The 14,001-nt window shown below is 43.9% G+C and overlaps 1 protein-coding gene across 2 annotated transcripts in view; it reads right to left on the reverse strand.

The window, feature by feature from the left end:
* Positions 1–14,001, reverse strand: part of TTC13 (tetratricopeptide repeat domain 13) — a 1,212,286-nt gene that overhangs the window by 1,073,226 nt on the left and 125,059 nt on the right. For both annotated transcript variants that reach the window (XM_078649075.1, XM_078649076.1), the window contains exon 3: positions 10,205–10,280. In XM_078649075.1, the coding sequence (XP_078505201.1) occupies positions 10,205–10,280 (76 nt within the window). The remainder of the gene's footprint in view (positions 1–10,204; positions 10,281–14,001) is intronic.

The following is a 14,001-nucleotide window of genomic DNA, read 5'->3' on the forward strand; positions in this document are numbered from 1 at the left end:
CCCCAGGCCCTAGGCCTCTTCACTTTCCCCATAGTGGTTCTTATACCACTATTTTAGTATATGGTTTAGGTGTCCCCTAGGGCTCATCCATAATTGTGCAACTTTTGTGTATTTAAACTGTGTTTTGTTTTAACGCATTTGCTTCTGTGCTCATAAAGAGTATCAGGGATATTTGTAGAAATAAATCTATATATATTTTCAATATATATCTGTGTGGTGTCCTTTCATTTGGTATTCAAGGGATTGTGTATGGTAAAACAGCTTGCTTCACATGCCTTTACAGAGTTTAGCCTAAGACTGCTTAGTCCATGCTACCCCTAGGATAGCTGGTCTATAAGGTTGACTTTACAACCTGCACCATAAGGGTTGCTTGGCATGGTACAAGGTGATCACTAGAACTAGTGAGCATCATATACCAGACCAACTTCTCACACACTGTGCCAAGGGAGCCACTCACACTTGAGCTATGGTATGGCACCCCTTGCCAAAGCACTCCCTCTCCCCTTTTTGGGGAAGGATCCAGTATGTAGGCCTTGGAGTCTCAGAGACCCCTCTGAGAGAGTCCACTGCGCAAAGGGTGCCTATCGCAATAGAGATAGGGAAGGGATACCACTTCCCCCGGGATCACAGCTTACTGGACTTTGGACGTTGCCTTGACTCGTCTACCGGTTTGTGTCCCCGTCACCCTTCCCCTCTTCTCCCTATGCTGTGTCTCTCACCCTCCCCTCCTCTTTCCTGCCTTCATTATCTGTCTACTTCCCCTACTCCAACCCCCCCTCCCCTGAATCTCTCACCTTGCCTTCTTTTCCCCTTACGTATTTGTGCTTATTGTTTATCTCGACCTTACTAGTAACTATGTTGCCATGCTCTAAGAACTGTGTAACCTTTGTAACGATGTAACCTGTAACTATGATCCGATGCTCAGGTAAAGCGCTCTGATACCTTCGGGTCTAGCCAGCGCTATATAAAACTTTTAAAATAAATAAATAAATAAATAAGAATCACTGAGTGGGTTTTTAGAAACTTGTATTAGTGTGTCAATGGTTTAAACATGGTACTCTATATTTTATAGTGAGTGATGAAAGTTTATACTAGTGTATGATGAGGTGTATCAGACTGTCACGTGGATGATGTCATCAGAGATGTCATTTGAGGGGGGAGGAGCTTAGTGCACAACCAAGATGGCCGCGTGAACTTAGGGCTCCCAAGACCCTCGCAACCTCCCACATCTATCCTGTCGTTTATCCTGTTCCTCATTGATGTCTTCTTGAAGGCGAACCACGACTGAGGTGAAATCTGCTTTCCGATTTTGAATCGAACCCTGGGAGCCGGAGTTACGGCGATTTGAAGATTGCGGCCTACATCTCCGTGATGCCTGGCTGTGGAGTTGGCATGGTGCCCGGGTTGTAGTTGAACAACATCGGCTTGAGGGGGCTGGGACGTCCGGTCCGGTTGCTTTCACTTTCAGTTTTGCTTTCAGGTGAAGCTGTGACTGGAACCGAGCTCACCCCTGAGCCTGAAGACGGCCGCCCAGCGACACCCACAAGTGTGATTTCTCATCGACTTGCCAAATCCGGAGGACATTTGGCCTGTGCCCCCTGGCTGGGGCCGCCTCCGCCCGAGGGGACCAGGGGCCGCCATCTTCCTGACTCGTCTCTCCTATTTAAGTTAACTTATCTTCCGCAATGATGGGGAAACCAGAGGGCGAAAAGCAGAAACTTAAGACCACTCGGCGGGGTGGCTATACCCAGACTAACATCATGGATCGATATGCCCAAGCTAAGGGATCTCCCGGCAGATCTGGTAGGTCGCAGGAGGACACTAGAGATCCATCTACTCCGGCCAATGAACTGACCCTGCAAGATGTCATGGCCGCCATTGACGGGATTAAATCCTCATTAGGCCAACAAATGGAGACTCTCGCCCATAAGCTCGATACTGTGGCGATAGATGTCAACCTGATCCGCACGGACCTGGCAAAAACTAATGAGCAGGTCAAATCACTGGATATCAAGACTTCTAGTCTGAGGGGTGATGTCGCTGACCTACAGACGGAGGTCTGTCACCTAAAGACCACTAGTGATCTCCTCACACGTCGTCTGGAGGATTATGAAGGAAGGGCCAGGCGGAACAATGTTCGTATTATTGGTGTCCCGGAGAAGGCGGAGGATCCTGCAGCTGACCTCTTTGTTGAGAACCTTATTGTTGGACACCTTGCACCTAAAGGACTGAGTAAGTTCTTTACAGTGGAACGGGCTCACAGGGTTCCGGGTGGCAAACTGAAATTGGGTGCCCCACAGTGGCCTATTATTGCGAGAATTTTTAATTTTCGTGTTAGAGACGCTATCCTGCAGGCCTCACGGTTGGGTGGACCTACAAAGTTCGAAAACACGAATATTAGCTTCTACCCGGACTTCACCCAATCTGTCCAGAAGCAGCGACTCGGTTTCATGGGGGTGAAACGAAGACTGCGTGATATGGGACTCAAATATGCTATGCTGTTCCAGGCCTAGTTGAGGATTGATTAACAACAAAAGTGGTTCTGTTGGGTGGCAGCACAAATTGCTTTGAAAGAAGGCTGTATCAGCTCATAACACAAAAGAGTAGACCTCTCTGAAAACAACTGAAATTCACAAAGTCTTTATATAATAAAAAACATAATCACAATACACAGGAATTACTTCATTCCGTTTTAGGTTTCAATAAATGCTAAAACATGTGATGAGTGACTGTAGTGAAAAAAGTGACTAGTGCATTACATTTAGTGACACGTATATACAAATTTATACAATGGAGACGGGGAGGGGGAGGGGCGTTTTCTTTGTTTCAGAGGCCAGTGTTCAGAATTAGTTCTCCAAGGAAACAGATGGTTACTGTGCAAGTTCCTGGAGGTATCTTGACCAATTATGAGCGTCGGCATTTCGACCCTATTGCGCCCCAATTGGTGGTCGCGGCGGGTCTTTATCAAGACAAGGGATGGGGGAGGGCATGGGGGTCCCCGCCCCCCTTCTCCCCCATCCCTTGTCTTGATAAAGACCCGCCCCGACCACCCCAGGTTCTGAGGGACACAGGGTTACCCCTTTTATTTAAAACAAGTTGAGGATTGAACATGCTGAGCGAACTTATTTTTTTGATCGACCAGAGGTGGTGGCCAATTGGCTGGACACTCTACCTAATCAACATCCACCGGAGGAGCGATCTGGCGGAGCAGAGGGCGGACAGGCGGAACAAGAATAGTCGCCGGTTGCTTGGTTTCTGGGATATTAAATCGTTTCATCGAGGTGTTGAGTTCTTACTGGGGTTGGATTTTCTTTCTTCTTCGGGATGGGGGTAGAGGGCTGAAACGAATGAGTTGGAATGTGAATGGGCTGGGGGATAGGATAAAACGTGGGGTGGTGTTGCAATTGTTGAAACGTCTCTCCCCTGATGTGGTCCTTCTTCAAGAGACGCACTCGATTGGTAATACTTGTCATGCTATGAATAGGAGGGGTTATCGTCTGGTTGCACATGCTGGGTTTTCCTCCGGTTCTAGAGGGGTTGGAATCCTCATTAAGAATTCTCTCCCACTGGAGATTGACTCCATTGTTCTTGATGATAGAGGGCGCTATGTCGCTCTTACGGGAAGATGGGAGGGCCGCACCCTCTCTCTGGTCTCTGTTTATGTCCCCCCTGGCCTGCAATCAACTACTTTCGCGGACCTGGGGCGGATCGTCCTGGCTTTCCCTGAGGGGTCACTGCTTCTGGGTGGTGATTTTAACGCAGTAGTTTCCGGGGTGGTCGATCGACACCCGCCCAGAGATCTAAAGGGATCACAGAACTGGCTCCATGGATTCCTTGACACTTTGAGTCTAGTAGATTGTTGGAGGTTGTTACATCCTACTCAACGGCAGTATACGTTTCATTCGGGCGATCACGGTAGCCTCTCCAGGATCGACTATGTTTTGGTACCGGCTGCGCAGGCTCCTTCTGTCACTGAGGTCAAGCATTTAGCTCGGGGAATTTCAGATCATTCTCCAATATGGCTGCGGATGGATTTAGACTCCGGGTCCGAGGGACGGGTTGCCCCGATTAATCCTTGGTATTTCCGAAACCCTACAACTCGCGCTGCCGTGGTAAAATCTCTTGAACTGTATTTTTTGGAAAACGAGGGTTCTGTTTCATCAGCGGTATCGCTTTGGGAGGCTTTCAAGACCGCCCTTTGGGGTCAGGCCCTGTCGTTGTTAGCGGGTGCTAAGAAACGGAGAGATGAGGAGGTGGTTAGGCTTGAAACAGAGATCGCTGACATGGAGCTTGACCTAGAGCGGGGGGTCGCCCGTGCTAAGACCCATGTTTTGCAACTCAAACAACTTGAGTACAGGACATTGGTTACCGACGCGGCTAAGGCCATGAGTAGGGAGCAGCAGGAACGTCCGTATGACGTGGGCGACAAAGCTGGTAAATTGATTGCGTGGCTGGATAAGAAAGATCGAGCTAATCGGGTGGTGCCTGTGATTGAGACAGATGCTGGTGTTCGGATCTCTGACCCTAAGGAGATAGTTCAGTGTTTTGCAGATCACTTCAAATCTGTATACTCCTCGGTGTCTGACAGACCGGAGGAGGACTCACATCTATTATTGCGAGATATTGCTTTACCGCGTCTCTCTGACATTGATAGAGACCAAATGGATGCCGCTATAACACCTGATGAAGTGGCGCTTGCGATTCACTCCTTGCGTTCGGGGAAAGCAATGGGTCCCAATGGCCTGCCTATCGAACTTTACAAGTTGCGCCCTGACAAGATGGCTCCCTATCTCCGGCATATGTTTCTGGAGTCTCGGGAATGTGGCTCTCTCCCCCGTGATCAGCGTTTAGCGACTATTGTAGTGATTCATAAGGAAGGGAAGCCGAGAGATAAGTGTGCGTCGTATCGACCTATATCCCTTTTAAATGCGGAACCTAAGATCCTTGCGAAAGTATTGGCTAACCGACTGATCACGGTAATTAGCGACTTGATACATCCGGATCAATCCGGTTTTATCCCGCATAGAAATACTGCCCTGAATCTTAGGCGATTACACGGTGTTCTCGCGAAAGCTGCGACGCTGCGTTAGCCGCCCATCTTGGCGTCGTTGGATGCCACGATGGCTTTCGATACTGTGGAATGGCCGTATTTATGGGCCGTGTTGGCTAAGTTTGGGTTTGGACCCGGTTTTATCGGCTGGGTGCGTCTGCTCTACGAGGACCCCCTCGCGCAAATTGTTGTGAATGGCCGTGTCTCGGCTCAGTTTGGTCTTGGGAGGGGAACTCGTCAGGGTTGTCCTCTGTCACCGCTCTTGTTCGCTCTAGCTCTTGAACCCCTCGCCGCGTGGATTCGGTGGGAGCCCTCGATGAAGGGTATTCGGTGGGCCCCGGAGTTTGAAGATCGCATCTCGCTTTATGCAGATGATATCTTATTGTATTTGACTTTGCCCCGGAAATCCCTGATAGTTTTGTGCGATGTTTTGAATTCATTCGGCAGAAACTCAGGTCTAATTATTAACTGGACCAAATCCTATCCTTACGTCCTTTCAGGTGATGTCCCTCTTCTCCCAAATAATTGTCCCATCCAGATAGCACACACGGGTTTAAATACCTTGGTATCTACATTTCATTGGACCCCACGACTCGGTATGAGCATAACTTCCTCCCTGCCTTGTCTAGATTGAAACAAGATGTCGCAGGCTGGCGTAATCTTCCGCTTTCACCGTTGGGTCGTGCGCCTCTTTTTAAAATGATGTCTCTGCCTCGTTTTCTCTATGCACTCCAAAACACTCTTGATGTAGTTCCAGCCAGCTATTTCCGTGCAGTTCAGGGTCTTCAAAGGAAGCTGATTTGGGATGGTAGACCTCGTATTGCACTGACGCTCCCATGGTATGACGGGGGGATCGCTCTCCCCGATATAAAACGTTACAATTGGGCGTCTCAATTGGGAGCCATCAATCATGCTACGTATGGTCCCAAATTGAACCCTGCCTTTGCAATGGATAGATGGCTGTTACCTGGGGGTAACTACTACAGGGCACTATATTCTAGATCGGTGATTAAGGACTTGTCGGGACCTACCAAGACGGCAGTGAGTTTGTGGCGGGATGCAACTAGTTCAATGGGGTGGAAAGACCGCTTGACTCGGGCGACCCCGCTCTTTGGCTCTGATAAATTGGGTAAACTGTGCAAGACCGAGGGATTTGATAAGTGGGATCTCATCGGTATCAGTAAGGTGGGAGACCTCTGGGTGAAGGGCCAGATTAAATCGTTTGAACTGCTCAAGAAGGAGTATGAACTAGCTGATTCAGAGTACTTCCGTTACGCACAAGTTCGACATGCTTTGAGGTCGGTTTTTCCAGTGGGGGAGGGAATTCCAGAGTCGTCCCTGCTCGAAGATAGATTGTTAGACGGTCATGTGCCCGATAGTACTATTTCCTTAGTCTATAAAAAACGAATAAATGATAGGTCAGATCTCCTTTTGCATTTTCGTGACTTGTGGACCCGTGACGGCATTGAACTGGATGACGAGGACTGGCAATCTGCGATCTCCTCTCCCAAGGAGGTTGCGATACCAGCTCGACTCAGACTGGTTCAACTTAAGATTCTTCACAGGGTATATGTCACGGGCCCCCGATTGGTACACATGGGCTTTTCTGAAGAGGGTTTGTGCAGGCAAGGATGCGGCCAGATGGGGACATTTCTACATATTATCTGGGAATGTCGTGAGGTTGTCGCCTACTGGAGTGGGGTACATGATGTGATGAAGGCCGTAACCGGGGTTGCCCTCTTACCAGAGGCCAGGCGATGTCTATTGAATGTCTGGGAACCCACGGATTATAGCGCAGCCCAGACACAATGGGCGACCCTGGGGGCCATGATCGCCAAGCGCGATATTGCTCAATTGTGGGGATCCCAAAAGCCACCTACAGTTGCATTATGAAAGGAAAATATGGATTGGTGCATGTTCCGAGAAAAAACTGTGTATTTGGCCCGGGGTCGGCCCCGGAAGTGGTGTAGAATATGGGGACCCTGGAATACCTACCGTGGAGATATTTGTGCACCGCCTATTGCAAATAACACTGATGTCCCACCTTCCCCCTGACCACGCATTCTGACTGCCTATTTATATGTGTATTGATTTTCTTTTTGTCCTCCCCCCCCTTTCCCCCTTTCGTATATGGATTGCTTATTTCATTTGTAATTACTTTTCCTTCCCCATTTGAATTGACACTTTGTGTAATATATTCTTTACCTTGCTGTTTTTATATTTTCAATAAAAAGAAATATAAAAAAAAAAAGATGTCATTTGAGATGTCATCAGTGATGTCACAGACCATGTCATGAATGATGTAATATGTGACATCATCAGCAGTGGATTGCGGGCGCACGAGTTCTAGTTAGTACAACTAACTGTAACAGAGGAATTTCAATGGTTTTGTACGAGTGAAATGTCCAGCTAACTAGAACACCCCTGAAACCTATGTTTTTTTCAGTGAATATATATATATATATATATATATATATATATATATATATATATATATATATATATATATATATATATATATACACATATACACACACACACACACACACACACACACACACACACACACACACACATGGAGGAAAGATATTGAATGCATTTTTTTCTAATTTCTCAGGAACTACTGAACGGAAAAAAGGTCGCTTTCTCTCCTCCTCGATCAATTCATCATGTTCCGTTTCATTCTTCCCAACAATAAGAACGTCATCTTGAAAGAATAAGACATTCACAAGCCACTCAAAAAACGTGTGATCACTCTCTGAAACACCACAAGGCTGATACCAGCCCAAAAGGCATCTTTCGATATAAAAATGCGCTCAGCAGTGTCACTAACGACGTAAGGTGTTTTGAGTCTTCATGTAAATTAATCTGATGCTACGTGGCAGACCTGTCAATTACACTAAATACAGATCCTCCCCCATGGCAGTTAGCATTCCTGATATTTGGGAGGGGTATGCCTGTCCACCCATATACTTAAGTCTAGAAGATCTATGCAGAGTCAAATCTTTCCATACTCCTTTGGTGCCATCACCATTGGCGGTAGCCATTTTGAAGATTCAATGGCTCATTTATTTTTAGTTTGAGCAACTTGTCTAACTCCTTCTGCAAAGGCTTGCTCATCAGATGTGGAATGTTTCTAACTTTATTAACTACTTGTACAGCTTTGCTCATCAACATTTTTCTCAGAGAAAAACCTCTCAGTTTACCTAACTCTTCTGTGACTAACTACATATGTCTTTTTATTATTCATTCACTGTACGATTCTGTTTCTTTGGCAGGTGTCTTGACGTCTAACACTAAGTCATAGGTTTTTTTGGTATTTGGATTTAAGACTATTCTCAAGTCCTTCCGATGCCGCCAACCTAATAAATTAGAACCATAGTGTGTTATGTAAATGCAACCATATACTGCTTGATCTTCGAATCTGATAGTCAGCCACTTTTTTCCTAGAATCTCAATCCTTTTCCCCCCCACCCCCACAGCTCTTATATCTGGCTCATTCCATTTATTGTCTGCTTTCCCCCTTTCTGATAATAAGTATCTTTAGACAACAAAGTATAGAGGCTACCTGAATTTACTAACATTCTTATCAATTGATCATCAAGATAAAGGTCACAGTGGGGTTCTTCCAGTATGTCCGTGCTTTCCTTTGTGAGACAGGAGTTGCTACCTGTTCTTCTTAGTCACTACTATTTCCTATATACAAGTTCCCAAAATTGACAAATTCTTTCATTTATGCTGTCTGGTTCTTTGCTCTTCAAATCTTGGCAAAATGTCCTATTTTCCAGCAGTTGCAGCATTAGGCATTTCTTGTTGCACACTTTGTTCTACACCCAATGTGGCCAGGTGCCCCACAGCAATAACATTTTATCTTGATGGATACTGCTCCTTTGATTTGCATTTTCTCATAAAATTTTACTTACGACTTACACAGGTGAGTTTATTTCTGAATCCTTAGACATCTTGGATACTTTCTCCAATTACATTATCTTTACAAGATGCATCCATCTTTTTCAGCCACTTAGCTGTATGCTCCAACTCGTTGGCAATTTGAATAGCCTCCTATAGTGTGTGATCCTTAGTCAACAGTTTTTCCTTCACTCTCTTGTCATCGGTACACTTAACAATCCAATCCCTTGTAAGAGAATCACAAATTCATGGTAGAATATATATCTTCTTGGCTGCACAGTGTGAGCTCAATCCCTCTATTAGTAGTTCTCGTGTATTGTGAATTACTGTGAAATGTGTGTCAAAGACATATTAAGGCAATCGTGCTCACACGAGCAGTGTAAATGCAGATGGCAGCGGGTGAAAGTCAAAACACCACATGTTACCCAAAGATTTAATTACAAGCGCTACAACACGCACGTTAATCCAGGCAGCTGCTGCTTAACAGAGTTGCAGCGTGTGAAAGGAATCGCGCTACTCATGCTGCAGAGCAAGCCACCCACTTTAATCCAGTAGATGTTGTTCCCTCGCGTGGCAGTTATCACGCTACTCGCCTGCAGCGCCTGCCACATACTTCAATCTAGGCAGCTGTTGTTCACTCGTATGCAGCGCATTAAAGATCAACACATGTCTAATTTTAAAAAACGTATTGAGGCAACACACACTGTTAACTTCACTTGTTAATAATAATAGCACCAATGTCTCCTGCAGGTAACTCAAGAGCCCTTAGGAAGCCAATAAATCATTAGTCCGTTCTTGTACAGCAAGTACAGCATGATTTCTATATGGAATGAAGCAATACTGTGGTGTTTCCTTCTTTTATGCTATATCGGCACAGAAAGTGATGAGAGAGACTGTTTAAGTTTCAATGTAATGATGAGGCACAGTACACTTACTCTTTATCAAGGGCAGAAATAATGAAGATGCTGGTCTTCTTTAAAATCTTTTATTTCCGATTGTGGAGGAACTTCACTGTCTATCACTGTCAGTTCATAGCCAGTTTAGGTAAGGATGCACCATAAACTTGAAAATTGAAAACAATCAATTTTTCTATCACGTTTTCTCCAGCTTCTTTCAGCTCTCCCTTCGTACTGACCCTTTCTCATTTTCATAACAACACATTAACCAATTACATTCTACATTCCATTTCAATATTACATAGTTAACATTCTACACACTCTACAATAAGTTAATGAGACAACTTACCCAACTCCTCATTTATGTGGTAATTCGTAGTGGCAAAAGGGAATTTCTTCTGTTCTGCAAGTGACCTTGCCTGGCTCTGAAAAAACAAAAAAAAGTGAGTAAAGTGAAATTGCCTCAAAATAATGGAAGAAAACCACTGGCAAATTCAGTTCCAGGCAAACAGACAATGAGGGCAGACATAGGGCTTTGCAAAGCAAACAGTCCATTTAAATACAATAATCTTATTCACAGAAATTCTAATTAGCTGCCACCCAGAATTGTACCTGAAAGTTCAAGTCAGAACGGAAGAGGGACAGGTTCATCAAACATGCTGATGCAGGGAGATTTTGAAAATTATAATACACCACACATTTTTTAGGAGGAGAACACAAAGGTTGAAATTTTACATTGCACAATACACGATACACTGGGATACATGAAACAGAGGCTAGTGTAGTCGAAGCATCATAGAAGTGTGCTTTTAAAAAGTGAGATGTAGAAAATGCATGTAGAATAATATTAATACAAATTAAGGAACTTGTACTAATGAAACTTGCTTAAAAATAGAAATGTATGCTTAAATAGAGTGGTTTAGTAATATAGTGCCTATTGCTAATATGATTCAATTTGAAAAATCAATGCTCAATGTGTTGGAAATAAAATACAAACTTGATATTTCACGGGCTATTATAGATGCTATAGAATATGAAAACATGCAAACAAGATAACAATTAGTATTTTGAAAAACGTGCACGAGATTAATGTGAAAAATTGTGTAAGTAGGCCATTTTAATATTAGACATTTCATATAATAATACTCATAATAGTCTATACATTTTTATGTGAATTGATTAAAATTCATTTCAAGTAAGGTAGAGTTGAAGCTTTTTTCAGTTTACCATGCAATGCTAACTTAAAGGACTTTCTATCTTCTTTTGATATGCTTTTTCACTGGTATTGAACGTTCCCGTGATTTAATACAATGGAGCATTCTTTACAAGTGTTCTGTACACTACTGTTTCATTACATTTTCAAATCAAATTTCAAAGCTTTATTCGACATTTGTCATAAAAGCATCAATCCCTATCCTATACAATAAATACTATAGCTAAAAGATTTCGTTTAAAAAACATATTAAACAGTGACAGTCGAATGCTTTTTACATTTAAAAATTATTGTCAAGTCATAAAAACACAGTTAAAATAACAGTTATAATGTACATCTATTTCATATAAATAAAAAGCCATTTAGACAGGGCAGCCATATTTCATTGTATTACATTTGACAGTAATGAGCGTGAACGGATTACCCAAGCCCAAGCAAGAAATTTTGCTACCGCAATCACTACTAGAGCGGAACAGTCAGATTTTAATATTCTTAGTGCAGTTGATTGGCAACGAGTTCCCATATTTAAACAGACTGGCTTTAGCCATTTACGCCTTGGACTGGTATATAGTGGACAGCAGAACAATAAATGGGATATATGCTCTAGTTGGTCCTTACAATAATGACAGTGATCATCCCGTGAAGGGTTCCAGTGTTTCGTAAAGGTATTCACAGGAAGTGTTCCAATCCGGAATTGGAAATATAGTTTCCTGTCATAAGGACGTTCGATTAAGTCCCAATAATCTTCACATGATGGGAACATCTTAATGTCCAAAAAGCGAGATGACAAATTAGATAAAGTGCCTTTTTGATACATTGTTGAATACACCATCTCCCAATACAATTCTTTCAATGTGGTTTTCGTCGGAAAATGGACCACATCCATATTGCCCCACAAATGTTCCAATTTCAGCTTTACAAGAGTAGCCCGCAGATCCTTTAGCCATGTAATACAATGGAATTGATCACACTTGACTACATCTAATAATGCTGTTAGATAGTGGGATAGCTCTGGTGTCACCATCAGGCGCCTCCAGTATAACAAAGGCCGTAGCCGAGCTATGTCCTCTACATTTTTTCTGCCAAGATCCAATTTTAAAGGAATTGTAGGTGTACTCTGTGGGGCCACTACAAGTCCTCGAAGAAATCTATTTTCTGCTCTCCCCAAGTCACTCAAATTTGAAAAGCCCCATAGCTCGGAGCCATACAGACAGGAGCTCAGTACCTTCATGTTATAGATTTCAAGAGCACAATTAATCGGTTTTGACAATGAGGCACGGTGTTTACGGGCTACCACCCCTGCTAATTGGTTAAACTTTAGTACTGCCGTGTTAATGTGCGATTTCCATTTCATGTCTCCCTGTAGGATTATTCCTAAGTAAGAGAAAGCATCTACTTCCTCAAGTGGGGTGCCCTTGTACGTGATCACACCCTTGAACTTAGAGTGATAATTAAGGCACATGAATTTGGTCTTGGTTGTATTCAATTCAAGGCCCCTGTAATCACAAAATTCACCAAAGGCATCAACCACTTTTTGGAGACCACTCGGTGTACGCGAGAGTAGAAGCGTATCATCCGCAAACATTAATACGGGTACGCGTGAGCCTGCAATAATTGGCGCATCAGTAGGCAATTTCTTCAGGTGGTCAACAATACCATTAATGTAAATTGAGAACAAGGTTGGGGCCAAGACGCAGCCTTGCCTCACCCCTCGCTCCACTGGAAAGGACTCAGTCACTTCTCCCTGTTTGCCCCATCTGATTTTAGCAAAGTTGTTTTCATGGAGGCGTACTAGGAGGGTGAGAAGTTCCTGGCTTAGCCCATTTGCGGCCAGGGTCTGCCAAAGTTTTCCTCTTGGGACCAGATCAAAGGCTGCTTTCAGATCTACAAAGACAGCATATAATGGGCCCTTTTTTAGAGTAACATTTCTCCAAAAGATTGTTATAAAGTAGAAAACTTGATCGACACTACTGGTCAATGGGCGAAACCCTGCTTGGTAAGGTGACAGTATATTATTTCCATCAATCCATTGCTGCAGCTTGTTCTGGACTAATCGCCCCATTAACTTTTGCGCTGTATCAATAAGACTGATGGGTCTGTAATTTTTCGCCAGTGTTTTGTCACCTTTTTTAAATATAGGGATAATCTCTGCTCCCTTCCAAGAAGCGGGCACTTCCCCTCCCATCGCCACTGCATTTGCCAGCCATGTGAAATAGGTGCACCATGAATTCCTATCAGATAAGAACAAATCTGCCGGGATTCCATCCATACCCGGTGCTTTTCCCCCTGATACGCAATCCATGGCCAGGCTAACATCTCTTTCAGTAAATATGTTATGTTTAAAAAAAATGTTAGAAGGGGGGGATTTTCAGCGTGAATTGGGTTACATGCGTACTGTGGTTTAAAAAACTCAATCCAGTCTTTTTTTGCTACATGATTTTGTGGCTGTTCAGCTATCCCACCCCTGTCCCATTTAACTGTGGCCCAAATACGTTTGGAATCCTTTGCTGCGCAAGCCTTCTTCAGCTCGCACCAGCTTTCTTCGTCCCAGCATTTCTTAGCATGTTTTTGGGCTAATCTATATGAGTCTCTCGCCTTCCTAACTAAAGTGGAGTTGCCCGTTCTTAGTGCAATGCTTAAATTTTGGCGTGCCTGTCTACAATGCGTATCATACCAGCCCTGCCTAAGATATTCCTTTTTATCTCTTCTGGGATTTACAGATTTGATAAAAAAACCTTGGAGTTTAGAAAAAAATGTTTTATATGTCTCCATCATGTAGGCCTGGAAGTTAGGTTTCTCACAGTAGGGCTTAATGTTATTTACCTCATCTATCACTACTTTTTTAAGGTCCTCAAGTCTCGTTGTGTCCTCAATCAGCATTCTCCATTTCAAATGGCGCTGGTTGTTCGAGCAGACAACATCTTGGGTGACCC

The sequence above is a fragment of the Lissotriton helveticus genome, chromosome 6 (genome assembly GCF_964261635.1).
Source record: "Lissotriton helveticus chromosome 6, aLisHel1.1, whole genome shotgun sequence".
NCBI classification, from domain to species: domain Eukaryota; kingdom Metazoa; phylum Chordata; class Amphibia; order Caudata; family Salamandridae; genus Lissotriton; species Lissotriton helveticus.